Source organism: Neofelis nebulosa, chromosome 11 (assembly GCF_028018385.1).
Source record: "Neofelis nebulosa isolate mNeoNeb1 chromosome 11, mNeoNeb1.pri, whole genome shotgun sequence".
In the NCBI taxonomy this organism is placed as follows: domain Eukaryota; kingdom Metazoa; phylum Chordata; class Mammalia; order Carnivora; family Felidae; genus Neofelis; species Neofelis nebulosa.
The window spans coordinates 75,177,694-75,205,431 of record NC_080792.1 but is presented as its reverse complement, the minus strand read 5'-3'; the positions used below and the strand labels follow the sequence as shown (position 1 = coordinate 75,205,431).

The 27,738-nt window shown below is 47.0% G+C and overlaps 1 pseudogene and 3 gene segments (V, D, J or C); all 4 read right to left on the bottom strand.

Annotated features, from left to right (window-relative positions):
- Nucleotides 1-2,077: 2,077 nt before the first annotated feature.
- LOC131489700 (immunoglobulin lambda variable 1-40-like) lies at nucleotides 2,078-2,692 on the bottom strand. The segment is given in 2 exon segments: nucleotides 2,078-2,479; nucleotides 2,591-2,692. Coding segments are annotated over 2 exon segments (438 nt in total).
- Nucleotides 2,693-7,155: 4,463 nt separating this feature from the next.
- Nucleotides 7,156-7,974, bottom strand: LOC131489679 (immunoglobulin lambda variable 1-40-like). The segment is given in 2 exon segments: nucleotides 7,156-7,780; nucleotides 7,892-7,974. Coding segments are annotated over 2 exon segments (438 nt in total).
- Nucleotides 7,975-12,753: 4,779 nt separating this feature from the next.
- On the bottom strand, nucleotides 12,754-14,696 carry LOC131489631 (immunoglobulin lambda variable 1-51-like; annotated as a pseudogene).
- Nucleotides 14,697-19,123: 4,427 nt separating this feature from the next.
- LOC131489630 (immunoglobulin lambda variable 1-40-like) overlaps nucleotides 19,124-27,738 on the bottom strand; it is a 29,257-nt gene continuing 20,642 nt past the window's right edge. The window contains 2 exon segments of the V gene segment in view: nucleotides 19,124-19,227; nucleotides 19,378-19,513. Coding sequence covers nucleotides 19,124-19,227; nucleotides 19,378-19,513 — 240 coding nt within the window.

Below are 27,738 nucleotides of genomic sequence, written 5' to 3'. Positions count from 1 at the left end.
TGAAGCTTAAGCGACTGAGCCATCCAGGCACCCCTACCAGTCTCCAATCGAAACCAATTTCAAGGCCTCATATTTCCCAGGTTCACTCCCGGTTCATATGTGATAAAAAGTCCATGGGGGTTATCCTTGAACTTTGAATACTTTTTGCTGTTGTTGCTGTATTGTGAGAGTCTCCTGTTATCCCACCACCTCCATTATTACAGGCTCTGGGGCATCTGAAGTCTCTGTTTGTCAAAAGACTACCTGTTCTCCGCAGAGAAGTAACCACTGTACTTAATTCCCAATGTGGGTTTTGACCAGGCCTTTATACTTAGTCTGGAATTTATTTTCTTCTCTGGTATACTTATGACCCATTTGCCTCTCCATTGGTCCAGTTTCGTAATTGTTCTCAGGATGAACATTGATATAAACCATTATACAGTACAAGGGAATGTATCTTCTTAGAAATTTGTTCTCTGCTCATCCATCAAGGGGAATTCAGGAAAGGGAATCCCACTCACATTCAACCCTATTATTTTTATTTGGTACATGTTCCATGGGATAACAGTGAAAAGACAACAAAATGTCTAGATATCTTCCGGTAATACCAGGGTTCTCTGGACAATGTAGGATGGGTTCATAGGCCTTTTTCTCTAAAATAGTGAGATTCCTTTCAGCATCACAGCAGGCCGAGTCAGAGGAAAAACAAAGACAGAGAAAGCCTAGAACATATGCTCTTACACTTTACTGGTCTCACCCTGGTAATTACATCTGCAACAGACTCATTTCCAAATAAGGTCTCATCCTGAAATATGGGAGTTTTTAGAACTTTTAATCACATGAACTGTTGGAGACACAATTCAACGCGTAACAATTAATATCCACAGTTTATTCAGATTTTCTTAGTTTTTACCTAATGTCCTTTTTCGGTTGTAAGATCCAGTTTATGATTCTTTGTGACATTGAGTTGTGAATTGTCCTTAAGCTTCTCTTACTGTGACACTTCTTCAGACTGTCCCTCTTGTTGGTGCCTTTGTGCATACTTACTGAGTGAGGGTTATGCCTGACGTCATTCAAGCCAAGGGTTTACAACTGTTCCATGAAATCTCTGGATGGGAATGTGTCTCATGTGATTCCATTTATTTATACCATCAGTTAACAATATGGACGGCAGACATATGTGTAGACACTGAGTTACAACCCAGTCCTTTTATGTTCCTGTGGTTGAAATCTTTCTAGTTTTGCCTCATGGGGGTCCTTTAAGTTGGCTCGTGAGCTCCTAGACACACCATGTCCTTCTGTGTGTGCGCACACGGGTATGTGTGGTGGTTGTGCGCGGATGTGCTTGCGTTTGTTTGGGAGACAGTGACAGACAATGACAGGGTGTCATTTAAGTGCCATTAGTATCATATAGAATAATTCTGTGGCTCAGAGTGTTTTCCTCTGTTCACATGATTAATTCTTTTTCAGTGTTTAGCACCCGCACGACCTACAGATGTTTGTAGAGTTTTGCTGCTTCCAATGTTGGATATAATTATCAAATTATTTATAAAAGTAGCACCTCCTGGGTGACCTCTTAGTTGGTTCCTGGTTTGGGTGATTATTTTAAAAGTAGAATAAATATCCATGTGCCAAGTTTAGGGTGCTTTCAGGCTTTAGTGATTAGGAATCAGTTGTTATAAACATTGAAGTGCAAGGTTTTTCCTATGGACAAAATTTATGAAACTTATCCTCATAATTTTATAATTTTAAATTGGCATTTTTTCACAAATAATAGATAAGAAGAAGAGACTAGCCACTGCCATGGAGATAATAGTACCAGATGCAAATAAGGCTGACTTATTCTTCAGGCACCACATGGGTAGAGTTCAGAGAAAAAATAAAAATGCGTCATTTATTTTTATATCAGAAGGAAAAATTGATATGATCTGGCCTAGAAGTAAAATACCTCAGCTGATAAAACAAGAGATTTGTCTTCCATCAAGACTCTGTGTTGGAAGGGTTTTCTGAGAGTGACTTTGAGGACAGAAAGGACAGGAGGAACCTCACTCACGGAGGTGCCCTTGCATGGACCTACGTCCAAGTCATTAGCCACAGAACGAGCAGAATCACAGGCTAAGCTGAGGAGGCAACTGCTGATGTGTTTCCCTCTTTACAGATGAGTAACTAGGTTTTTGTCTCACTTCCCCACAGGCCTGGACCACTGTGCAAGCACTGTCACTGCTGTACCATGATGAGCAGTAATAATCAGCCTCGTCCTCGGCCTGGAGCCCAGTGATGGTCAGGGTGCCTGTGCTGCCAGACTTGGAGCCGGAGAATCGATCAGGGACCCCTGAGGGTCGGTTGCTATTATCATAGATGATGGTTTTGGGGGCCATTCCTGGGATTTGTTGGTACCAGTACACGTAACTACCAACTCCAGTGCAGGAGATAGTGACCCTCTGGCCCAGGGCCCCAGACACCGAGGATGGTTGAGTCAGCCCCGACTGAGCCCACGAACCTGGAAGGAGAAACAACAGAGAGGATATTCCTGGGGTGTAGAGACAAGAGGAGGAATCAGGCGCACACTTGTGCTTCCAGGACCCCTTCCTGTGTCCCCACATCGAGTCACCTGTGCAGTGAGCGAGGAGGGTGAGGAGGAGAGGGTACCAGGCCATGGCGGAGGTCAGCACTGATCCTGCCTTCTGTTGCCTCACAGCTGAGCAGAGCCTCCCTTCACCTCTCCCTTCACCTCTTGATCTGTTGAGAGGGGGAGGGCCCAACCATGCAAATGCGACCCCCCTGTTTTTTGACTCCTCACTGACTTCTTTAGGTGCCTCTGTCTGAGTATGTCAGGGGGATGGGCAAGGGAGGGGCAATTTCAGGGCAGGGGGTGGGGAGTTCACAGATGTGAGGCCTGAGCAGAGGGCACAGGCAGTGGCAGGCGGCAGTTCTCATCTCTGATCTACCGTGACCCCTCAGAGACAGGCCTTGAGTGCCCCTTAGCGTCCAGACACAGTTATGCCATTGTATGACATGAGCAGAGCCTATCAGAGACCACTTCTGCCTCCCCACTGCTCTAGCCACTCTCCCCTGCCTCAGGGTTAGACCAGGTGTCCCCACATGTGGCTCCCAATCACCTCAGGGCAGACTCTCTTCTCTACTCAGACTCCTGGACATGAGTCTGTCCATGGCTCCCTTGACTCTTAATGGGTCAGGTTGAGGAGATGTCTCTACACACATTCCTCTAACAGTAAATGTGTACCAATAGGGGAAGGAGTTAACTGATATGACAGCGGAGGCAGGGCTCTAGGCATCCATCCCAATGCAGGTAGCAGCAGAGAACAGAGGGCAGCTCCCATGGGGGCCTTTGGCAGATGGGACCTGACCCTGATGAAATTATTCTTTACATGTGCTTCTTACCCAGATGGAGTGTGTTGATTCACACTCTATCCCGGCATCTATGTCAATGTGCTCATTGTCAGACGTCTGAGTGATTGCAGTTTTCTCTCCCAAAGTGCATCAGGAAATACCAGTGAGATCCTAAGGATCCCATTTGGGGCATCTGCTCTAGGATTCATGTATACTCTTTCTGAATTCCTTCCCAAATCCATGGTAGCTCTGTTCTGGAGACCTTGCAAAGGTCCTGTTTTCAGCCTATGTCTTCCCTGGTGGTCAAGAGGAACTTGAATGACTTTCTGGTGTTTTTTTTTTTCTATGGCTTGGATCTTGTGTCTCCAGAGAACAATGCCACATTTGTTTTCATGACTACAGCTTTGTGATATAATTTCAAAATGCGAACTATGGTGTCTCGAGGTTTGTTCCCTCTCAAGATTGCTTTGGCAATTTGGGGTCTTTTCTGGTTCTATACAAAATTCAGGTTTTTTTTTTTTTATCTGTGCAAAATGTCATTGGATTTTTTATGGGGATTGCATTGAATTTATAGAGTGCTTTGGGTAGTGTGGACATTTTAGCATTATATTTAATGTGGAGATCCCTGGATTTAGGAATTACCTGGAAGCTGTGTGTGAGGTCTACGTGTTTGTCTAAGATGACCTCCATCTCTGTGCTTAAAAATGTGGATGGATTATCATGATTCAAATGATAGAAGAGATACTAGTTTTGGCAATAAGGTAAAGAATGTGGATATGTGCATTTTTCCTTTTTTTCACTGATGTATTCTTTAAAAATCAAAAACCTTTCCTGAGCACCAGCGAAGTATCGGTAAGCTGCAGACACTCAGTGTTGCAAGGACAAACAAAACTGTCAAGGTCGTGGAGCATGTTGGGTTTTCATGTGACTCACTATGACAGACAAGGAGGAGATGTTTCTTGTGAGGTATTCAATGGGAAGGATTAAATATTTATACGCTAGAGCACAAGGTTCTATGTTAACCAAGAGTCGATGACTAGAAGTGTGTATGTGTGTATGTAACTGTATCTTATGTTTTATATATATGTAGTTTGTGTTTCTTACATGTATATATATATCATATCATTATATCATAATATATATGATATAAATCCCAGGAGATATATCCTAGATGTATTGTCATGAACAGTGCAGAGATGGATTAGATAAACCACTGGGGAAAATAATTGTGTGAATATTTACATATGAGTAGAACCTTGTGTGACACAGAGAAGGACTAGAGAAGCATCTGGTGTGAGTAATTATAATACATTGCACACTGAGAAAGGAGGGCTTAAAGCACCAGGAACTTCTGGGTCATGGGACTGAGCTCTGTCGGATAGTAAGGTCTGTCTGGAAAATACCTGTTCGGATATTTTCCTGCTGGCCTGCCTCACAGCCCTGTCCTCTCAGTGCCAGTGTGAACAGGCCACCGCTGACCCCGGTCCTGGTCACCCAGCTGCTCTGACAACACACAACATCCCTAGAGGATACTCTGACCTTTGCAGATGGATATTTGAGCTTTCAGTACTCAGGGAAGGAGCATGAGTAGATCCTCTTCCGGGTGCTTGGGATGGAGACATTCATTTTCTTCAGGTCACTAACAACGTCCAGGCTGGTCAACACAGGGCTTATTTTACAATGTTTATGTTCCTGGACATATTAGTGTTCCCTGACATTGGGTTTGCTTGCTGCGGGGCCCTGGCATCACTACCAGTCTCCGATCTAAATTTGTTTTAATGTTTATTTTTTTTAAGAGAGGACAGAGAGAAAGAAAAAAGAGAGACATAGAGAGAGAGAGAGAGCAGGGAGGTACAGAGAGAGAGCGGGAGACGCAGAATCAAAAGCAAGCTCCAGGCTCTGATTCTGTGGCACAGAGCCCCAGGCAGGGCTTCGGCTCACAAACCACGAGATCATGACCTGAGCCAAAGTCTGAAGCTTAAGCGACTGAGCCATCCAGGCACCCCTACCAGTCTCCAATCGAAACCAATTTCAAGGCCTCATATTTCCCAGGTTCACTCCCGGTTCATATGTGATAAAAAGTCCATGGGGGTTATCCTTGAACTTTGAATACTTTTTGCTGTTGTTGCTGTATTGTGAGAGTCTCCTGTTATCCCACCACCTCCATTATTACAGGCTCTGGGGCATCTGAAGTCTCTGTTTGTCAAAAGACTACCTGTTCTCCGCAGAGAAGTAACCACTGTACTTAATTCCCAATGTGGGTTTTGACCAGGCCTTTATACTTAGTCTGGAATTTATTTTCTTCTCTGGTATACTTATGACCCATTTGCCTCTCCATTGGTCCAGTTTCGTAAGTGTTCTCAGGATGAACATTGATATAAACCATTATACAGTACAAGGGAATGTATCTTCTTAGAAATTTGTTCTCTGCTCATCCATCAAGGGGAATTCAGGAAAGGGAATCCCACTCACATTCAACCCTATTATCTTTATTTGGTAAATGTTCCATGGGTTAACAGTGAAAAGACAACAAAATGTCTAGATTTTTTCCGGTAATACCAGGGTTCTCTGGACAATGTAGGATGGGTTCATAGGCCTTTTTCTCTAAAATAGTGAGATTCCTTTCAGCATCATAGCAGGCCGAGTCAGAGGAAAAACAAAGACAGAGAAAGCCTAGAACACATGCAGTTACACTCTACTGGTCTCACCCTGGTAATTACATCTGCAACAGACTCATTTCCAAATAAGGTCTCATCCTGAAATATGGGAGTTTTTAGAACTTTTAATCACATGAACTGTTGGAGACACAATTCAACGCGTAACAATTAATATCCACAGTTTTTTGAGAATTTCTTAGTTTTTTCCTAATGTCCTTTTTCGGTTGTAAGATCCAGTTTATGATTCTTTGCGACATTGAGTTGTGAATTGTCCTTAAGCTTCTCTTACTGTGACACTTCTTCAGACTGTCCCTCTTGTTGGTGCCTTTGTGCATACTTACTGAGTGGGGGTTATGCCTGACATCATTCAAGCCAAGGGTTTACACCTGTTCCATGAAATCTCTGGACGGGAATGTGTCTCATGTGATTCCATTTATTTATACCATCAGTTAACAATATGGACGCAGACATATGTGTAGACACTGAGTTACAACCCAATATTTTTATGTTCCTGTGGTTGAAATCTTTCTAGTTTTGCCTCATGGGGGCCCTTTCAGTTGGCTCATGAGCTCCTAGACACACCCTGTCCTTGTGTGTGTGCGCACACGGGTATGTGTGGTGGTTGTGCGCTGATGTGCTTGCGTTTGTTTGGGAGACAATGACAGACAATGACAGAGTGTCATTTAAGTGCCATTAGTTTCATATAGAATAATTCTGTGGCTCAGAGTGTTTTCCTCTGTTCACATGATTAATTGTTTTTCAGTGTTTAGCACCCCCGCGACCTACAGATGTTTGTAGAGTTTTGCTGCTTCCAATGTTGGATATAATTATCAAATTATTTATAAAAGTAGCACCTCCTTGGTGACCTGTTAGTTGGTTCCTGGTTTGGGTGATTATTTTAAACCTAGAATAAATATCCATGTGCCAAGTTTAGGGTGCTTTCAGGCTTTAGTAATTAGGAATCAGCTGTTATAAACATTGAAGTGCAGGGTGTTTCCTATGGACAAAATTTATGAAACTTATCCTCATAATTTTATAATTTTAAATTGGCATTTTTTCACAAATAATAGATAAGAAGAAGAGACTAGCCACTGCCATGGAGATAATAGTACCAGATGCAAATAAGGCTGACTTATTCTTCAGGCACCACATGGGTAGAGTTCAGAAAAAAAATAAAAATGCGTCATTTATTTTTATATCAGAAGGAAAAATTGATATGATCTGGCCTAGAAGTAAAATACCTCAGCTGATAAAACAAGAGATTTGTCTTCCATCAAGACTCTGTGTCGGAAGGGTTTTCTGAGAGTGACTTTGAGGACAGAAAGGACAGGAGGAACCTCACTCACGGAGGTGCCCTTGCATGGACCTACGTCCAAGTCATTAGCCACAGAACGAGCAGAATCACAGGCTAAGCTGAGGAGGCAACTGCTGATGTATTTCCCTCTTTACAGATGAGTAACTAGGTTTTTGTCTCACTTCCCCACAGGCCTGGACCACTGTGTAAGCACTGCCACTGCTGTACCATGATGAGCAGTAATAATCAGCCTCGTCCTCGGCCTGGAGCCCAGTGATGGTCAGGGTGCCTGTGCTGCCAGACTTGGAGCCGGAGAATCGATCAGGGACCCCTGAGGGTCGGTTGCTATTACTATAGATGATGGCTTTGGGGGCCATTCCTGGGATTTGTTGGTACCAGTACACGTAACTACCAACTCCAGTGCAGGAGATAGTGACCCTCTGGCCCAGGGCCCCAGACACTGAGGATGGTTGATTCGGCCCCGACTGAGCCCAAATCCCTGGAAAGAGAAACAACAGAGAGGATATTCCTGGGGTGTAGAGAGAAGAGGAGGAATCAGGTGCACACTTGTGCTTCCAGGACCCCTTCCCGTGTCCCCACATCAAGTCACCTGTGCAGTGAGCGAGGAGGGTGAGGAGGAGAGGGGACCAGGCCATGGTGTAGGTTAGCACTGATCCTGCCTTCTGTTGCCTCACAGCTAAGCAGAGCCTCCCTTCACCTCTCCCTTCACCTCTTGATCTGTTGAGAGGGGGAGGGCCCAACCATGCAAATGTGACCCCCCTGTTTTCTGACTCCTCACTGACTTCTTTAGGTGCCTCTGCCTGAGGATGTCAGGGGGATGGGCAGGGTGGGGGCAATTTCAGGGCAGGGGTGGGGAGGTCACAGAGGTGAGGCCTGAGCAGAGGGCACAGGCAGTGGCAGGCGGCAGTTGTCATCTCTGATCTACCGTGACCCCTCAGAAACAGGCCTTGAGTGCCCCTTAGTGTCCAGACACAGTCATGCCATTGTATGACATGAGCGGAGCCCATCAGAGACCACTTCTGCCTCCCCACTCCTCTAGCCACTCTCCTCTACCTAAGTGTTAGACCAGGTATCCCCACGTGGCCCCCCATCACCTCAGGGCAGACTCTCTGTTCTACTCAGACTCCTGGGGGTGAGCCTTTCCATGGCTCCCTTGACTGTTAATGGATCAGGACTGAAGAGTTGTCTCTACACACATTCCTCTAACAGTAAATGTGTACCAATAGGGGAAGGAGTTAACTGAATATGACAGCGGAGCCAGGGCTCCAGGCGCCCGTGCCAATGCAGGAAACAGCAGAGAGCAGAGGGCAGCTCCCATGGGGAACTTTGGCAGTTGGGACCTGACCCTGATGAGATTATTCTTTACATGTGCTTCTTACCCAGATGGAGTGTGTTGATTCACACTCTATCCTGGCATCTATGTCAATGTGCTCATTGTCAGACGTCTGAGTCATTCCAGTTTTCTCTCCCAAAGTGCATCAGGAAATAGCAGTGAGATCCTAAGGATCCCATTTGAGGCATCTGCTCTAGGATTCAAGTATATTCTTTCTGAAACCCTTCCCAAATCCATGGTAGCTCTGTTCCGCAGACCTCGCAAAGGACCGTTTTAAGCCTATGTCTTCCCTGGTGCTCAAGAGGAACTTGAATGACTTTCTGGTCTTTTTATCTATGGCATGAATCTATGTGTCTCTCGAGAACAATACCACATTGGTTTTCATGACTACAGCTTTGTAATATAATTTCAAAGTGTGAAGAATGGTGTCTTGAGGTTTGTTCCTTCTCAAGATTGCTTTGGCTATTTGGGGTCTTTTCTGGTTCTATACAAATTTGTTTTTTTTTTTAAATATCTGTGCAAAACGTCCTTGGATTTTTTATGGGGATTGCATTGAATTTATAGAGTGCTTTGGGTAGTGTGGACATTTTAGCATTATATTTATTGTGGAGATCCCTGGATTTAGGAATTACATGGAGGCTGTGTGTGAGGCCTAAGGGTTTGTCTAAGATGACCTCCATCTCTGTGCTTAAAAATGTGGATGGATTATGATGATTGAATTGAAAGAAGAGTTACTAGTTTTGGCAATAAGGTAAAGAATGTGGATATGTGTACTTTTTCTTTTTTAATTCACTGATGTATTCTTTTTAGTTCAAAAACCTTTCCTGGGCACCAGCTAAGTGCCGGTAGACTGCAGACACTCAGTGTTGAAAAGACAAACAGAACTGTCAAGGTCGTGGAGCATGTTGGGTTTTCATGTGACTCACTATGACAGACAAGGAGGAGATGTTTCATGGGAGGTATTCAATGAGAAGCATTAAATATTTGTAGGACTAGAGCACAGGGTTCTATGTTAATCGAGAGTCGATAACTAGAAGTTGTGTGTGTGTGTATAATAATATCTCATGTTTTATTTATACGTAGTTTGTGTTTCATATATATATGTGTGTATATACACATATATATATGATATGAATCCCAGAAGATATATCCTAGATGTATTGTCATCAACAGTGCAGAGATGGATTGGATAGATACTGGGGAAAAGAATTGTGTGAATATTTACAGAAGGAGTAGAACCTTGTGTGACGCACAGAAGGACTAGAGAAGGATCTGATGTAATTATAATACATTGCACACTGAGAAAGGAGGGCTTAGAGCACCAGGAACTTCTGAGTCATGGGATGAGCTCTGTCCTTACAATTCCCAAGCTTCTGTGTTTTCCCAAATATGCAGTCCCGTCTGGAAGGGAAACCTATCTGGTGCCGGGGACCGAGTCACCTCCAGTGTCTCCCTCACCACTGGGGCTTCCTGGCTGCATCCTGGGATGACTGTGTTGCTGACTATCGCCTATGGGTGCTCTTGGGAAAAGGCAACATGAGAGGCACATGTCCCTTGTTTCTAATTACAGTGTGTCCTTGAAGAATCTCATGTGCATTTTTGTTAACGGACCCTGCCCCATGAAGTGTGAGGATGGGGGCAGGTGCAGAGGATTATGGGGACTGGCTTGCCTGGGTGGGAAGTGTCCTGACATGACAAAGAGATGGGATGTCTCCTCAGGCCTTCCTGATACAACCTGTGGAGTGGTGAGCCTGCCCTCTGCCCTTCTTATCCCTCAGTGCAGGACACAACTTCCCTGAGGGGTCCCTCACCTGACGTCCCAACAACACAACTATCTAAGTGGTGGGGGAGCACCGAGTGATGCATGCTGAGGAAGCCACAACTCTGAAGTAAGGACTGAGGTGTGGTGGTGCCTGCCACACAGGAGGTCACACTTGGGGGATCAGAAGCCCCCGACCCTGTGTAGGGATGGGTGGGGTGCCAGGCAGGCTCAAGTCCAGAGGGTCCCTCTCTCTGCTCAACTCCAGTTCCTTCTCCCAGTCCTAAGTGAGTCTGAACTCTGAGACAGCAGGGGGCACTGGAGGTCTGTCCCTCTCCATTGGGGGAGGTGCAGGGATGGCTGAGGGGTGTCTCAGCTGGGCACACAGTCCTGGAACCCTGCCTTGTACCCTCTGCTCTATGCTCACCGGGGCCCACGATTGGCTCCCCAGCCCCACCCCCCCTCAGCTGTCACCATATTTAGTGACTAGTTTTCGGGACCCAGGAGAGGAGTGATTTGCATGAAGGATTCCTCTCTGCTCTCCAAAGTGGGGAGGGGATGAGAGAGGCTTTGTGCAGTTCTCTCACTGGTGGGCTCAGTCAGGCACACAGCCTGGGCTGTCTACACCTTGACCTGGACCCCTCTCCTCCTCACCCCCCTTGTTCTCCGCTTAGGTGACTGGCTGTGGAAAGCAAGGTGAGTGATTTTGGGCTGGGGTGTGCTGGGCTCCTTCTTCCCTTCTTTTGAAGAACAAGCTGGAGGCATTCCCTCGGGACCTGCCTGTCCATGTCTCCACTGCTCTGTTGCAGGGTCCTGGGCACAGTGTGCCCCGACACAGGAGGCCTCCCTGTCAGGGTTTCAGGGGCACAAGGTGACCCTCACCTGGACGGGAATTAGCAACAGTGTTGGAGCAAATTATGTGGGCTGCTTCCAAGAGATTTCTCTCAGCGTTACCACAACTGTGGTGCTCAGAAGAAATGGGCCCTCGGGGATCTCAGCTCGGTTCTCTGGCTCCCACTCTGGGAACAAGGCTTCTAGGACTTTCTCAGCCTGCAGCCTGAGGATGATCCTTATTGTTAGTGCTCAACATGGGGCAGAAGCATCAGTTCTGACATACTGCTGCAGGCCCATGGGACCTGAGACAGAAAGCTGTCTCTGTCACCCCAGGACTGCCGGTGAGAAACAGACAGGGAGGCCTTGGAGACCCTGGAGGGTCTGAGGGTCTGACTCTTAGCACAGAGGAAATTTAAACGGTCAGTGACAGTAGTTGCCTCTCACGTTGTTTTTTCTTCCTCTCCTTCCTCTCCTGTCTCTCTTTCTCTCTAACTTTCTTTTTCTTTCTTTCTTTCTTTCTTTCTTTCTTTCTTTCTTTCTTTCTTTCTTTCTTTCTCTTTCTTTCTTTCTTTCCTTCTTTCTTTCTTCTTTACTTTCCTTTGTTTTCTTTTCTTTCTCTCTCTTTCTCTCCCTATCTCTCTCCCTTTCCTCTTTCCTTCCTTCCTCCCTTCCTTTCTTCCTTGGATAAAGAGCTGTATTTGGATTAAATGAGAGCTGGAGAAAGCGAAGGGCCTGAGACACCAGTGAGATTAGGTTCCAAAAGGGCAGGCAGAGCTTATCAACCCAATGGACTCCATTTCCCAGCAGCCTCCCAGTTAGTAGGGTCAGTAAAGTCCTGCTGGGAAATGTATTTGCCAGTAAATGACCAACGTTTGCCCACCATCACTACAATGGTAGAGTTTCTCTTTTCCATAATTAAAACTCCATATCACTTCCCACGACACCACGAATATTGCAAAAAAGTTTAAAATCACATTTGACACCTCTTATACTCATCTTCAGTAGTTAGCTCTGAAGACTCATCATCTGCCAAAAAGAGTTCTACTAAACTCATCAGCTGAAATGTCCATTCAAGTAGTGAGAAGACAGTCTTTACTAACCCATGGTCATTCTTATCCAATTCCCCGGCCAGTCATGGCTGAACAGCAGAGTAAGGCTCAGAGAGGGGTGAAGGAGGAGGGGGATGGGGCTAATTTTCCCCAGGACAAAGATGGCATCTGATTCTTGGTCGGAGAGCAGAACCAGAAAGGCTTGAGGGAAGGGTCCAGGCCCTGTACTCAGTCAGAAACGGTGCTGTAGAAGAGAAGGAGGAGGAGGAGGAGGAGGAGGAGGAGGAGAAGGAGAAGGAGGAGGAGGAGGAGGAGGAATGCTTGCCATGCTTGTGGTTTTGTATAACTGTAAGAACTTTCTTCATTTTCTTCCACATCTCCTTTGCATCGGCATTCCTGGTCTTACCATGCCAGGTGCCAAGGGATTCACAGGAGGGATGCCAGGAGCAGGTGGTGGGTAGGGAGCAGGTAGGGACCTAGGGGTTGGCCTCCCGGATGCCCTGGTTATGGTGCAGGATGGGGGTGCACTGGGGAGAAAGCTGGATTCCTCCGGGGAGCTGCTGCAGGAGATGGAGTGGGGCCTGGAGGGCAGGCAGGGTGGTCAGGTGGTGGATGGCAGGATGGGCACCTTCAGGGTACCTGACGCACCAGCAGTCAGGCCATTGCCCCCTCTCTGTACTCAGCCCGTGTAACCGCCAAGTCCTTCGCTTTACGTGACACTTATAAACCACATCTTTCTGTCCTTTCATTGTTTCAAGATATACTTTTCTCTACCATTCTTTTCTTTTATTGTAGTTTAAAACTTTTTGAAGTTTATTCATCTTTGAGAGGCAGAGAAAGACAGAGTGTGAGCAAGGGGGGGCAGAGAGAGAGGGAGACACAGAATCTGAAACAGGTGCAGGCTCCGAGCTGTCAGCATAGAGCCCATCGCAGAGCCTGAACTCATGAACTAGGAGATCATGACCTGTGCCGAAGGCAGACACCTAACTGACTGAGCCATTCAGGCACCCCATTTACCGTCCTTTTAAATTCATCCTATATGTATCTTTATTTTAAGAGTGGCCCTTTTGATCCGTTATGTCAATCCATGTCTGTAACTGGAACAATTGGTGCATTTAAATGTAATATAATTTAATATCTTTAGGTAATGTATTTAATTTAATATCATCTTTGTTATCTTATTTTGTTCTCTTCTTAAATCCAGATTTAGATTTAAAGAAGTTAAATTCCTTTCTCACTCTTTTCTTGCCTCCTATTTCACATATTGACTATTTCACATGTTGACTGTTGTGCAGTTTTTACATTTAGTAACATGGATGATGAGTAGCCTGACCCGGAACAAGAGAACTAGGAGGAGACCCTGAGGACTGGGTGTCACCGGAAACCCAACTGGGGCCTGCAACCGGGAGCTGTTAGTGCCGGCCCATGTTTTTCACGCCAAAGTTTGTTACACTTTCCCGAGCAGAAAGAAACGACTGCCACAACCAGACTAGGCAGCCTTCTGAGTCCTCAGGACCATGAAGGCTGGACGTGAGGCTCGTCTCTGCTGTCAAAGAGCCTGTTCAGAGAAGGAGGTAGGTGTCCCGGGTGGCACACTGAGTCGCTGGGGTTTGCCACGTCTTCTCCCCACTTCCGGTCTCAGAAGGATCTGCATGGCACCTGTGCTTGTACCTGCCCACACGCCTTCTCAAAGGAAACCTAAAAAGAAGCAGTGATAAAGTGCTTGTACAGCCTGTCTACTTATTGCTAAAGTTTTGAGCCAGGGTCTTTAGGAAAGAAAATATTTCACCATTTATTCAAATTACCTTTTATGTTATTCTTCACTGTGGGCACAGCAGGTTTTTGTCTCACTTCCCCAGAGGCCTGGAGCTCTGTGTGAGCACTGAGACTATCATCCCATGATGCACAATAGTAATCAGCCTCGTCATCAGCCTGCAGCCCAGTGATGGTCAGGGAGCCTGAGCTGCCAGACTTGGAGCCAGAGAATCGATCGGGGACCCCGGAGGGTCGTTTGTTATTCTCATAAATCAGGAGACTGGGGGCCGTTCCTGGGACTTGTTGGTACCAGCTCACATAATTACCCCGATGTTGGAGCTGCTTCCAGTGCAGGAGATGGTGACCCTCTGGCCCAGGGACCCCGACACTGAGGGCGGCTGAGTCAACAATGACTGGGCCCAGGACCCTGGAAGGGATAGAAACACAGAGAGGGTGATGCTGGGGTATGGACACAAGACAGTGGAAGCAGGACCCACATGTCCTCCCAGAGCCCCCTCTAGTGTGCCCTCATCCAGTCACCTGTGCAGTGAGCGAAGAGAGTGAGAAGGAAAGGAGACCAGGCCATGGTGGTGGTCATCACCGATTCTGTCTTCTGTGCCTCACGGCTGAGCAGAGCCTCCCCTTACCTCTCCCTTCCCCTCTTCATCTTCTGAGGGAGGGAGGGCCCCCTCCATGCAAATGAGACTCCAGCTCTCTGACCCCTCCCTGGGCCTGTGTCAGTTCCTTCCGCCTGAAGATGTCAGGGGGCTGGTCGAGGGGGTGCTGTTTCCGGCCAAGGGTGAGGAGGACACAGTTGTGAGCCGTGTGCAGGGGGGCACTGACAGTACAGGTGCAGGTTTCAGTTCTCATGAGCCCTAAACCCACAGCAATGGGTCCTGTGAGCCCCCTGGTGTTCAGACTCAGAGCCGCCATTGTTTGAACTGGTAGGCAAGTCCACCAAAGAGAGCTCCTGTGTCTCCATTGCACTGGCCACTGTACCCCGACCAGGGTCAGTCCAGGTGTCCCTCTAGGGAACCTCCCATAACCTAAGCCAGACTGGATGCTCTACTCAGACTCCTCAGGGACAGTCAGTCCATGGCTGCCTGTATGGATCATGGGTCAGGAAGGAGGTGGTGTCTCTACCAAAAGTCCACTTAGATCAAGATCATGCCCAGTGCAGTGATGAGCACCACCGGACACGTGGACCCTTCTGTGTAGGATTCTGTGTCCTTTCCTGTTACGTGATTTCTCCCGGATTTCCAGAGCTCACCTTCCTCCAAGGTTCCCACAGCACTGAGGAGAGGGGGAGAGCTTCTGTTCAGGCTGTGAGTAGAAACAGTTGTGTGTATTCCTCGGGGCGTTACGCAAAAAAATCTTTGTCATCTGTCACTATGTCTGCTTGTTGAAAACAATAGCTCTCCTCATACTATGCGCAGTGATTCCTTCCAGGATCTGCTTTCCCAGCAAACAAACCCAAGTCTGCAGGAGCCTTGTGTGTGGCACTGACCTCAGAGCCCAAAGACAAACTTGCAGGCCGTTCTGGGAGGGAAGGAGTGACAGCAGCAGGTGCTCTGACGAGGATCCGGTGACACAGTTTATGTGTTAGTCAGCACTTAGCCCAGTGTGCCCTTTGAATGGGTGTGTTCTCCTTTATACAAAATTTCTCTCCATAAGATTTATTTCAACTCAATGACATTGTTATTATGAAAATGCAGATACAATCACTAGTATAGTTTTCATACAACTGTATTTATTGCAGAGCAAAGATGGATAGAAATTGTGGTTAAAAACATGGATGGAAAAACAAAGAAAAAGGGATGCCTGCTATAAACTTTTTCTAAAGTCATGTTTTCTTTGCCACCAGCTTACTATGGTGGAATTGTTCTGGAAGTAGGTGAGTCTGGCAGGCATGATTTGCAATGAAACCCCAGGGGGATTCTGTTCCTAGGAATCGGAGCCATCTCAGTGATTCAATTACTAAGCACACACAGAGCTTCTAGGAGCGAGGGATTTGGGGTCTGACTTGTCTCTGGGGTGAGCACAGCTCTACCTGCGTTCTTTGTGTCCAGCATATTCAGGAGAGAGCCATAGTTCATCCAGCCACCATGACTAGAGGAGTGAATTTCTATTCACCAAGGCTACGTCAATCTTCGGCGAAGATCCCACATGTGAGTGGTGGAGAGGTGGAGACGAGGGGGAATATGTCCCTGAGGTCACAGGCATTGTGGCCCCAGTTTGAGACAGAAGGAGTTTCAGCAGAGCTCCAACCTGGCTGGAGGTGTCGCTGGGGGGACTGAGGGAGTAACAGTCCAGCATTAAGAGCACAGGGAGGGTGTGATACATCCCCCTGGGCTTTGAGCTGTGTGGGAGCAACACTGAAGCTGCTATTCCAGAACTAATGTACTGATCAGCCTCAAGTGCTGACTGGAGCCCAAGGGCGTCAGAAGCTGAGCTGCCCACAGTGATAGAGACTCACCCTGGGATTCCTGAGCATCAACCTGTCTTAGGAGAGAAGGTGATCAGGGCAAGTCCTGGCTGCTCAGTGACAGGACACTGGTCACACTGGATGTCGCTGGAGTTTCCTGATGATGAGAATGCTTCCTCCTGGGCTTGTGACCCTGAGGTTGGCTGGATGAGCACAGGTTGACCATGAGTTTTGGGGAGGAAGAGAAGCCAGGAAGCTACAAAATCCCGAACACCATATACTCAGATACAGGAGAGATCCGTGTTTGTGTGTGTATGTGTGTGTATGTGTGTGTGTGTGTGAGAGAGAGAGTGAGAGAGAGAGAGAGACAGAGAGGGAGAGAAAGAGAGAGAGAATGGAAAACCTTTCCTTCAGAGGCCACACATGAAGACAAGTGTATCCCTGTCCCCTTGTGTCCTCTCTGCATTTGCTGAGTGTTGTGTTGGTCCCCATGCAAACCCATCCCTGGCGCTGGCTCTCTGTATGACCGTCCAGCGTTCTGGAGCTTGGAACTCAAGAAGACCAATGTCTGGAAGTCCACTTCTCTTGTACGAGTATGAAACTTACGCAAAGGGGAGGAATATGGTCTGAATTAGTTCTATAGGAATTTCACTGAATCAGAATGTCAGGCCTTGTGGATGGGCCTTCTATCCATTCTCATTCCTGTAGACACATTTCCCATAGCTGTGGGGTCTTCAGGTCTTCGGAAGCACAAGATAGGGGCTGATCACACAGCCCCTTCTTCATGCCCTTCACATCACAGCCCTCCCCCACTGTGCCTCTCGTACCCCCTCATACCTCCATTGGGTGACCGTCAGATAGTGTCTACTGTTATTTTGCAAAAGGTTTAATGCTTGACACTGCATTGCTTGGTGCCAAAGTGTGTGGCTGAGTGAGTGACCTTATGGTCTTAGAAACCAATATTCTCAAGACCAAGAAAAGCTGTCATGTATTGAAATATGCAGCCAATCCTTCCTTCATTCACTATGGCAAAAGTTACCCAGTGTGCAGCCTCAGTCATTCTGAAGGAGGAAGTAATTGCATGAATCGCTTCTCTGTGCAAATACTCAAAAGCTGGGTGGACATTCATTTCACGGAAATACGGTAATCATTTTGTCGTATTACAGAGATTGATGAGGTTGGTGGGGCATGAAAACTACAATCAGAGATGAGAGCAGGAATCACATGAGGAAGTGATTTCCTGCTGGTCCATTTCTGCATCGTCTCTGTAGAGATGGACCCTGGAGAGTGGAAACTCTTGCAAGATTATAGTTTTCTCTGAAATCCTAACATAGAGATGGAGTTCGGGCCTGAAGAGCCATAGAGAGAGACGGAAGGCCTGAGGGAAGCAGGAGAAGAGGGGAGACGAGCAGAGTGTGTGTGGGGGAGGGTGCAGTGAGGAGAGTCTGAAGACTTTGGGACTCACTTTTAGTCAGATGGGTGAGAGAGGAAATTGTCTCTGACCAAGGTGCTTATTAACATGTCAGATATGGTTGTGTCATCAGTAACACAAGAGACACAGTTTACGGCTTGAGATTTGTGGATGAACGTGAGTACCTCTGTCACCATTTTCAGTCCAGACAACAGTACTGTATGATCTCAGAAACTACACACTTGTCTCTACATCCTAGATGCTGACACCGAGTTGCTGAAATTCTTGTCATTTTCTAAATGAAAAGAACACTAGAAACATCCTAGTTCTACTGATGTGACTCTAGGTGGGCTCCCTGAAGCCTCCTGGATGGGGCTGGTCCCCAGAAAGACCAAGGCTTGGTCAGAGGCTGGGAATCTTCACCCCTCATACTTGAGAGACAGGAAAAAGGCTGACAGCGTAGTTAATGTCTGATCATGTCTCCCCGAATCCTCAATAAAATCACAAAGCACAGTGATTGAAGAGCTTCTGGTTTGGCGAACACATCCACTCCCAGAAGAGATGCACCTCAACTCCCCAGGGACTGATGCTCTGGTGCTCGGGACGCTCCCAGACTTGACACTAGGTGGCTCTTCATTACTTGTTCCCCTGTCCCCTTCACCATATCTTTAATGAACTGACTAAAGGAGTCAGTGTTTCCCTGAGATCTGTGAGCCCCTCAGGCGAATAAATGGAACGCATCGAGGGAGTTGTGGGAACCTCCAATTTGTCGCACGTTGGACAGAGGGTACAGGTGAGCTACTAGCTGCTGTTGGCATCAAAATGGGGAGCAGCCTCCTGGTGCTGAGCCCTTCACCTGTGCACATGTCTCCGTTTCCTGGCAGATAAACCTCGGTGTGAAATTCAGGTAAATTTGAGGACACTCTCCACATGTCCCAGAGAGTTCCTTGTTGTGGGAAAACACATAAACAGACAAACATATAATCAATGACCAGGAGTGTGTAAAGTGAATTATTCTGAGACTAGTAAAGGAGAGACAACAAGAGAGAGAGAGACTGAGGTTTATGTTGTAAAAGTATTTATTCTCCAGACACCATAAGCCTGTGCCATCGGGCTCTATTCCCTCACCTGTGTGCGCTCCTGGGACACCTGTGCTGTCTCAGGCAACAGCATGATCTGTGTGTTATTCCTTCTTCCTCAAGGACACGTGACCCCTCAGAGGACTCCCTCCTACAGGAGCGTCCACACAAGTGTCTCAGTACAGGATGTTCGGAGACAAGGCTTTCAGCCCCAAGTGTTTTTGTGTCACTCCCTCCTTGTCTGAGACACTGTAAGGAAAGCTGCTCCCACTGCCAGGATCTGTAGCACAATAGAAGCTTCGTGCTTAGGCTGCTCATCAGAGATGAGCAGAATTCCTGCATTGGCCCAGGCATCTTTGGATTCAGAGAAGCAACTGGGGACCCCGGACCCTGGTGCTTATTTGAGTGTGAAGAGAACCAAAGAAGATACCAGGGAGGGCTCCCTGGCTTCTCTGGAACCTGTCTATGTAGTAGCTGCAAACACGAAATCCACTGTTCATGGCGCAGGTGAGTCCGGCCGTTGCTTCTGGAGATGCAGGGATGGAGGGCGGCTGGGTCAGCACAGGCTGGGATAGGGGACATGCGAACACAGACACTCAGGGGGGATGGGGCTAGAAAGGAAAAAGAAAAAGCATCTCTCAGGTCACTGAGGACAGAAAGAGTGATTTGGAGCCCACCCTGTGTCCGCAAGGCCTGTCCCTACCTGTGCAGTGCGGGAGGAGCTTAAGGAAGACAGGAGTCCAGGCCATGGTGGCACAGCCTCTGGTCCCCACACTGGGCTGGGCTGCCCCAGGCTCTCATTTCCCCTCCACCCCTGACACAGGAGGGGCTGTCCATGCACAAGGGTCCCATTCAGTGACCGTCCAGCCCCTCCCTGAGCCCTGGTGCTGGAGCCCAGCCCACACCACACACTGAGGAGGGTGGAGGTAGGACTCATCCCCCGGGGAGAGCTCTGGAACAAGCACGTGCTGACATAGCTCAAAGCCTCCAGGTTGGGCTCCTTTGGGTGACTGGTCGTCACTGACCCGCACTGTAGGGTCCACAGGGCTGTTGCAAGCACATCCTATTGAACTCATGTTGAAACACGAAAAATGAATGGAAGCAACTTGTGAGCGATAGCTCCTATTAAGAATACATTGAATGCATACTTTCTCAAAAAGTTACAATTTGGCTATAAAAATATACTGAGTGTATAGACCAACTTTAATTGAAAAATGGAAAATGTTTTTCTAGAAGCACTCCATAGAAATGCATAAGATACAGATGTTTTCACAGAGGACAACTAACAAAACTTCAGAATTGAGAAGAATATTTTTTATTTGCTCCTTGTTTTTTCATAATATCAAAAGGTATATAATATTTTTTAGTTCGTTTACAAGGGTTATAAAACTCAAAAGTACACTTTCAAAAAACATTGCCCTAAAAGGAAAATTACAGACCATTATTATTAAATAGTGGTAGAAATACTCTGTATAAAATATTAACAAAGAGACCTCAATACCATATTATAAATTGATACACAATTATTAAGTGTGATTTACTCCAATGATAGTAAGAAAATCTTTACTTACATACCATCTTATTACATTAAGAGATACGATCATATTGCCCCAATTGGTCTCAAAGAGCCTTTGGCCAAATTTCACACCAAATCCTAATAAGAGCCACATAAACACAAAAACAGATCCATTTATAACATGGTAAAATGCACACTCTCACACACTTATGATGTGGTCCTGAGGCCGGCATGCTTGTTCATGGAGTAGCGTGGGGACCAGTTCCAGAAGGATCAAGAACTTGCAAAGGGAATCTTCACGTCCATTATTTTGCAACATTATTCCTCACGTGTTAGACAATGTAACTAAAAAGCCAAAATCGATGGTTACTACTTTGCATGGATGTGAAAGGAAAGTGGTCACTCTTGAAGTCCCAGATGGATGTCATGGCCTTAGATAGGGCCGTGCTGTGGCAGCAGTGACAGCAGAGATCTTAGTGAGTGATTAGTCTCAGTGTTGGCGACTTACTGGTGACACTGGGTACCAGAGACACGATGGGTGGAACAAACGCAGCAGAGAAGAGGTCTTGTCCCATGTGAGCGGGTGAAGAGCCCTTTGCAAGGTGTGGGGCAGTGACCCTGAATCTGAAGTGATTATTTCCTCCCATTCTGGCTGCATCCTATACGATGTCAAGCTTCACATTGATGGGGCATCTGTCCCACACCCAGAATAGTGCATATTGCAGAGGTTTCCAGTGGGGACCTTGCCTCAAGTGACCAGTTTACTAAGAGACGGGTTGTGAGTCTCGTATTGCTGCCCTTGCTCCTTGATGAACTGAGGAGAGAGCATGTCCTGTGTGACCTCAGGGACTGCTTTCTGTAAAATCTGGCAAAGTCTCCCTGTATAAAGGACTGAAGGAGACACTCCAGGACATGGTGGACACCACACAGAGCTCTGTTCCCTGAGGTTCCGTTGAAGGGATTCTGCCCACAAGCTGCCTTATCCTCTGGGTAGGTCCTGAGAGCCCACTTCCTCCTGGGAAATGTGCTCTGTCTATGCCTTGTGTATAAGCCTGCAATTTTCCAGACGCCAGAGGGAAAAAGGAAGAAGTGATCCACGTTGGAAGCAATGTGGTGACGCAGCCAGATGCAGGGGCTCACAGGGCAATGGACGCTCCCAGGTGGAGGCAGGTCACATAGCCCTGAGGCTCCAGGGCTGTGCCTACTGCCCCCAGGCAGCTTAGCTGCTGACCCTCACTCTGCAGGCCCCTGTTCACTCTGCTCCCCTGCTGCCCTAGGCACCATGTCCTCTGGCTGCTGTGATCCCCTCTGCACACCAAGCAGAATGTTCATTTGGACAGCAGTCGTACTGATGTTGTGAGCCATGGGAGCGGAGTACGAAAGGGCCTTTCTGGGTCCCTTATTGGAACCATGACACTCTCACGTTTGGAAAAGTATCTCAGTGGAAGCTTGTGATTTGGTTCGAAATGTCCATCTCTGCCAACAGTATCCCCAGAACTGCTCTGTGTCTCCTGTTCACAGATGCTGCACATGGTAAATGTAAGGACAGCGAAGGGGTGTTGCTGGGACACACATATGGGGACACGGCCCGTGTGCATGTGCGGCGTGCAGGGGAGCTGGGACAAAGAGGTCTTTACAGAGCTGCGGTACGTAAGGGGGGAACTGTAGGGTGAGCCAAGGGATGTCCCTGAGAGGGGGAGCCCTGGGTCGGAGGTCAGGGCGTGTGTCAAGGCCCGAGAAAGAGGGGTGGCTGCTTGTCGATGACTCTAGTGGACATCCACTGGAGGTCTAAGAGGTAGGCCAACTGACCACCTGAATCCAGCATCTCCAAATGGAATCGAAAGGCAAACCTAGGAAGAGAAATATACCTTCCTTAACGCTGAAATCTGGTTTGACTCGTGCATGTGTGTGAATGTACATATATTCAAGGGCCACAATATATGAATACTTCACGTAAAACATCTGATCCTTGTCTTTCATAGTGAGTCAGGTGATGACCCAAAATGCTCCATGACCTTGAGAGTTTACTTTGTCCTTTGTAGCACTAAGTGTCTGCAGCTTACTGCTATGTCCTTGGTGCTCAGGAAATGGTTTTGAATTAAAAAGAATCCATCAGTGAATTAACAAAGGAAAAAATACCAGTCTCCACATTCTTTACCTTATGGCTAAAACGGGCATCGGCTCTTTCTTTTGGGCCATCATCATCCATTCAAATTGTGAACCACAGACACGGGTGTCATCTTGGACACATCCTTCGACCTCACACACAGCCTCCACGTAATTCCTACATCCAGCGTTTTCTAAACCAAAAGCCATGTTACAATGTACACACTGCCCAAAGCAATCTATAGACTCCATGCAATTCCCATAAAAATTCCAGAGACAGTTTTCACAGAAATAGAAAAAAATCTCCCGACTTTTATACACAACCAGAAAGACCCCAAATTGCCAAACAATATTGAGAGAGAAGAACAAAGCTGGAGGCACCAGACTTCCTGCTTTTGAGTTATATTACAAAGCTATAGTAATGAAAACCAGTAGGGCATTGGCCTAGAAAGAAACACATGGATTGATGCGACAGAATAAAAAGACCAGTAGAATAAAACAAGACCCCTCTTCCCCAGTGTTCTAGGAGTCACCTGCCTGACTGTGGTCCCGCTCAAGATTCTGCCTGCAAACGTTTTTGTTCTGTGCGATGGCCCAGACGTCGGTGCCTGGCCTCAGGCCTGGGGAAGGGTGCCATGGGGTTGGAGGGAGAAAGGTGATGTAAGGGAGTGAGTCAGAGCTGAGCACTCCCGGGGCCCCTGAGGCCCAGGTGAGGGACAGTCACACTGCAATGTGGACCCTGTTTGCCTTAGTAGATGAGAGCCATTCGAGTATTTTCCTGCTGGCCTGGCCCAGAGCCCAGTCCTCTCAGGGCAGTCTGAGCAGCCCACCGATGACCCCTGTCCTGGTCACCCAGCTGCTCTGACAACACACAGCATCCCTAGAGGACGCTCTGACCTTTGCAGATGGATATTTGAGCTTTCAGTGTCCAGGGAAGGATCATGAGTGGATCCTCTCCTGGGTGCTTGGGATGGAGACATTTATTTTCTTCAGGTCACTAACAGCATCCAGGCTGCTCACCATAGGGCTTATTTTACAATATTTATGTTCCTGGACATATTAGTGTTCCCTGACATTGGGTTTGCTTGCTGCAGGGCCCTGCCATCACTACCAGTCTCCAATATGAATTTGTTTTAATGTTTATTTCTTTTTAAGAGAGAGAGAGGACAGAGAGAGAAAGAGAGAGAGGACAGAGAGAGAAAGAGAGAGAGGACAGAGAGAGAAAGAGAGAGAGAGAGAGAGAGGCAGAGAGAGAGAGAGAGGGAGAGAGAGCAGGGAGGTACAGAGAGAGAGCAGGAGACGCAGAATCAGAAGCAGGTTTCAGGCTCTGAGTTAGTGGCACAGAGCCCAAGGCAGGGCTTCGGCTCACGAACCATGACATCATGACCTGAGCTGAAGTCTGAAGCTTAACCGACTGAGCCACCAGGCACCCCTACCAGTCTCCAATCGAAACCAATTTCAAGGCCTCGTATTTCCCAGGATCACTCCCGGTTCGTATGTGATAAAAAGTCCATGCGGGTTATCCTTGAACTTTGAATACTTTTTGCTGTTGCTGCTGTATTATGAGAATCTCCTGTTATATCCCATCACCTCCATGGTACAGGCTCTGGGGCCTTTGAAGTCTCCGTTTGTCAAAGACTACCAGGTCTCCGCAGAGAAGTATCCACTGTACTTAATTCCCAATTTGGGTTTTGACTGGGCCTTTATACTTAGTCTGGAATTTAGTTTTCTTCTCTGGTATACTTATGACTCATTTGCCTCTCTAATAGTCCAGTTTTGTAAGTGTTTTCAGGATGACCATGATGTAAACCACTATACAGTACAAGGGAATCGATCTTCTTAGAAATTTGTTCTCTGCTCATCCATTAAGGGACATTCAGGGAAGGGAATCCCACTCACATTCAACCCTATTATATTTATTTGGTAAATGTTCCATTGGTTAAGAGTGAAAAGACGACAAAATGTCTAGATTTTTTCTGGTGATACCAGGGTTCTCTAGACAATGTAGGATGGGTTCATAGGCCTTTTCTCCAAAATAGTGAGATTCCTTTCAGCATCATTCCAGACCGAGTCAGAGGAAAAACAAAGACAGAGAAAGCTTAGAACAGATGCAGTTACACTCTACTGGTCTCACCCTGGTAATTACATCTGCAACAGTCTCATTTCCAAATACAGTCTCATCCTGAAATATGGGAGTTTTTAGAACTCTTAATCACATGAATTGTTGGAGACACAGTTCAACGTGTAACAATTAATATCCACAGTTTATTCAGGTTTTCTTAGTTTTTACCTAATGTCCTTTTTCTGTAGTAAGATCCAGTTAAGATTCTTTGCGACATTGAGTTGTGAATTGTCCTTAAGCTTCTCTTACTGTGACACTTCTTCAGACTGTCCCTCTTGTTGGTGCCTTTGTGCATACTAACTGAGTGGGGGTTATGCCTGACGTCATTCAAGCCAAGGGTTTATACCTGTTCCATGAAATTTCTGCACGGGAACGTGTCTCATCTGATTCCATTTATTTATACCATCAGTTAACAATATAGATGGCAGATACATGTGTAGACACTGAGTTTCAACCCAATCCTTTTATGTTCCTGTGGTTGAAATCGTTCTATTTTGCCTCATGGGGGCCCTTTAGGTTGGCTCGTGAGCTCCTAGATACAACCTGTCCTTGTGTGTTTGCTCACATGGGTATGTGTGGCCGTTGTGCGCTGATTTGCTTGCGTTTGTTTGGGAGACAATGCCAGACAATGACAGAGTGTCATTTAAGGGCCATTAGTATCATATAGAATAATCTGTGGCTCAGAGTGTTTTCCTCTGTTCACATGATTCTTTTTCAGCGTTTAGCACCCCCGTGACCTACAGATGTTTGCAGAGTTTTGCTTCTTCCAATGTTGGATATAATTATCAAATTATTTATAAAAGTGGCACCTCCTGGTGACCTCTTAGTTGGTTCCTGGTTGGGTGATTACATTTAAACGTAGAATAAATATCCATGTGCCAAGTTTAGGTTGCTTTCAGGCTTTGTGATTAGGAATAAGTTGTTATAAACATTGAAGTGCAGGGTTTTTCCTATGGACAAAGGTTTTGAAACTTATCTTCATAATTTTATACTTTTAAATTGGCTTTTTTTCACAAATCAGAGATAACAAGAAGAAACTAGCCACTGCCATGGACATAATAGTACCAGATGCAGATAAGGCTAACTTATTTTTCAGGCACCACATGGGTAGAGTGCAGAGGAAAAATGAAAATGCTTCATTTCTTTTTATATCAGAAGGAAAAATTGATATGATCAGGCCTAGAAGTAAAATACCTCAGCTGATAAAAGAAGAGATTTCTCTTTAATGGAGACTCTTTATGTCAGAAGGGGTTTCTGAGAGTGACTTTGAGGACAGAAAGGACAGGAGGAACCTCACTCACGGAGGTGCCCTTGCATGGACCTGGGCCCAAGTCATCAGCCACAGAATGAGCAGAATCACAGGCTAAGCTGAGGAGGCAACTGCTGATGTGTTTCCCTGTTTACAGATGAGTAACTAGGTTTTTGTCTCACTTCCCCACAGGCCTAGAGCATTGTGTGAGCATTTAGACTATAGTCCCACGATGAGCAGTAATAATCAGCCTCGTCCTCAGCCTGGAGCCCAGTGATGGTCAGGGTGCCTGTGCTGCCAGACTTGGAGCCGCAGAATCGATCAGGGACCCCTGAGGGTCGGTTGCTATTACCATAGATGATGGTTTTGGGGGTCATTCCTGGGATTTGTTGGTACCAGTACACGTAACTACCAACTCCAGGGCAGGAGATAGTGACCCTCTGGCCCAGGGCCCCAGACACTTTGGATGGTTGGTTCGGCCCCGACTGAGCCCAAATCCCTGGAAAGAGAAACAACAGAGATGTTATTCCTGGGGTCTAGAGACAAGAGGAAGAATCAGGCACACACTTGTGCTTCCAGGACCCCTCTTCGTGTCCCCACATCGAGTCACCTGTGCAGTGAGCGAGGAGGGTGAGGAGGAGAGGGGACCAGGCCATGGTGGAGGTCAGCACCGATACTGCCTTCTGTTGCCTCACAGCTGAGCAGAGCCTCCCTTAACCTCTCCCTTCACCTCTTCAACTGTTGAGAAGGGGAGGGCCCAACCATGCAAATGCGATCCCCCTGTTTTCTGACTCCTCACTGATTTCTATAGGTGCCTCTGCCTGAGATTGTCAGGGGGAAGGGCAAGGGAGGGGCAATTTCAGGGCAGTGGGTAGGGAGGTCACAGATGTGAGCCCTGAGCCAAGGGCACAGACAGTTGCAGGTGGCACTTCTCATCTCTGATCTACCGTGACCCCTCAGAAACAGGCCTAGAGTGCCCCTTAGCGTCCAGACACAGTCATGCCATTGTATGAGGTGAGCACAGCCCATCAGAGACCACTTCTGCCTCCCCACTGCTCTAGCCACTCTCCCCTGCCTCAGGGCTAGACCAGGTGTCCCCACATGTGGCCCCCTATCACCTCAAGGCAGACTCTCTCTTCTACTCAGACTCCTGGGGGTGAGCCTGTCCATGGCTCCCTTGACTCTTAATGGGTCAGGCCTGAAGAGTTGTCTCTACAAACATTCCTCTAACAGTAAAGGTGTATCAAAAGGGGAAGGAGTTAATTGGGTATGACAGTGGAGGCAGGGCTCCAGGTGACCGTGCCAATGCAGGAAGCAGCAGAGAGCAGAGGGCAACTCCCATGGGGGCCTTTGGCAGATGGGACCTGACCCTGATGAGATTGTTCTTTACATGTGCATCTTACCCTGATGGAGTGTCTTGATTCACACTCTATCCCGGCATCTATGTCAATGTGCTCATTGCCAGACGTCTGAGTGATTCCAGTTTTCTCTCCCAAAGTGCATCAGGAAATACCAGTGAGATCCTAAGGATCCCATTTGGGGCATCTGCTCTAGGATTCATGTATACTCTTTCTGAATTCCTTCCCAAATCCATGGTAGCTCTGTTCCGGAGACCTCGCAAAGGACCGTTTTCAGCCTATGTCTTCCCTGGTGGTCAAGAGGAACTTGAATGACTTTCTCGTCTTTTTATTCTATGGCATCAACCTATGTGTCTCTTGAGAACAATACCACGTTGGTTTTCATGACTACAGCTTTGTAATATAATTTGAAGTGCGAAGTATGGTGTCTCGAGGTTTGT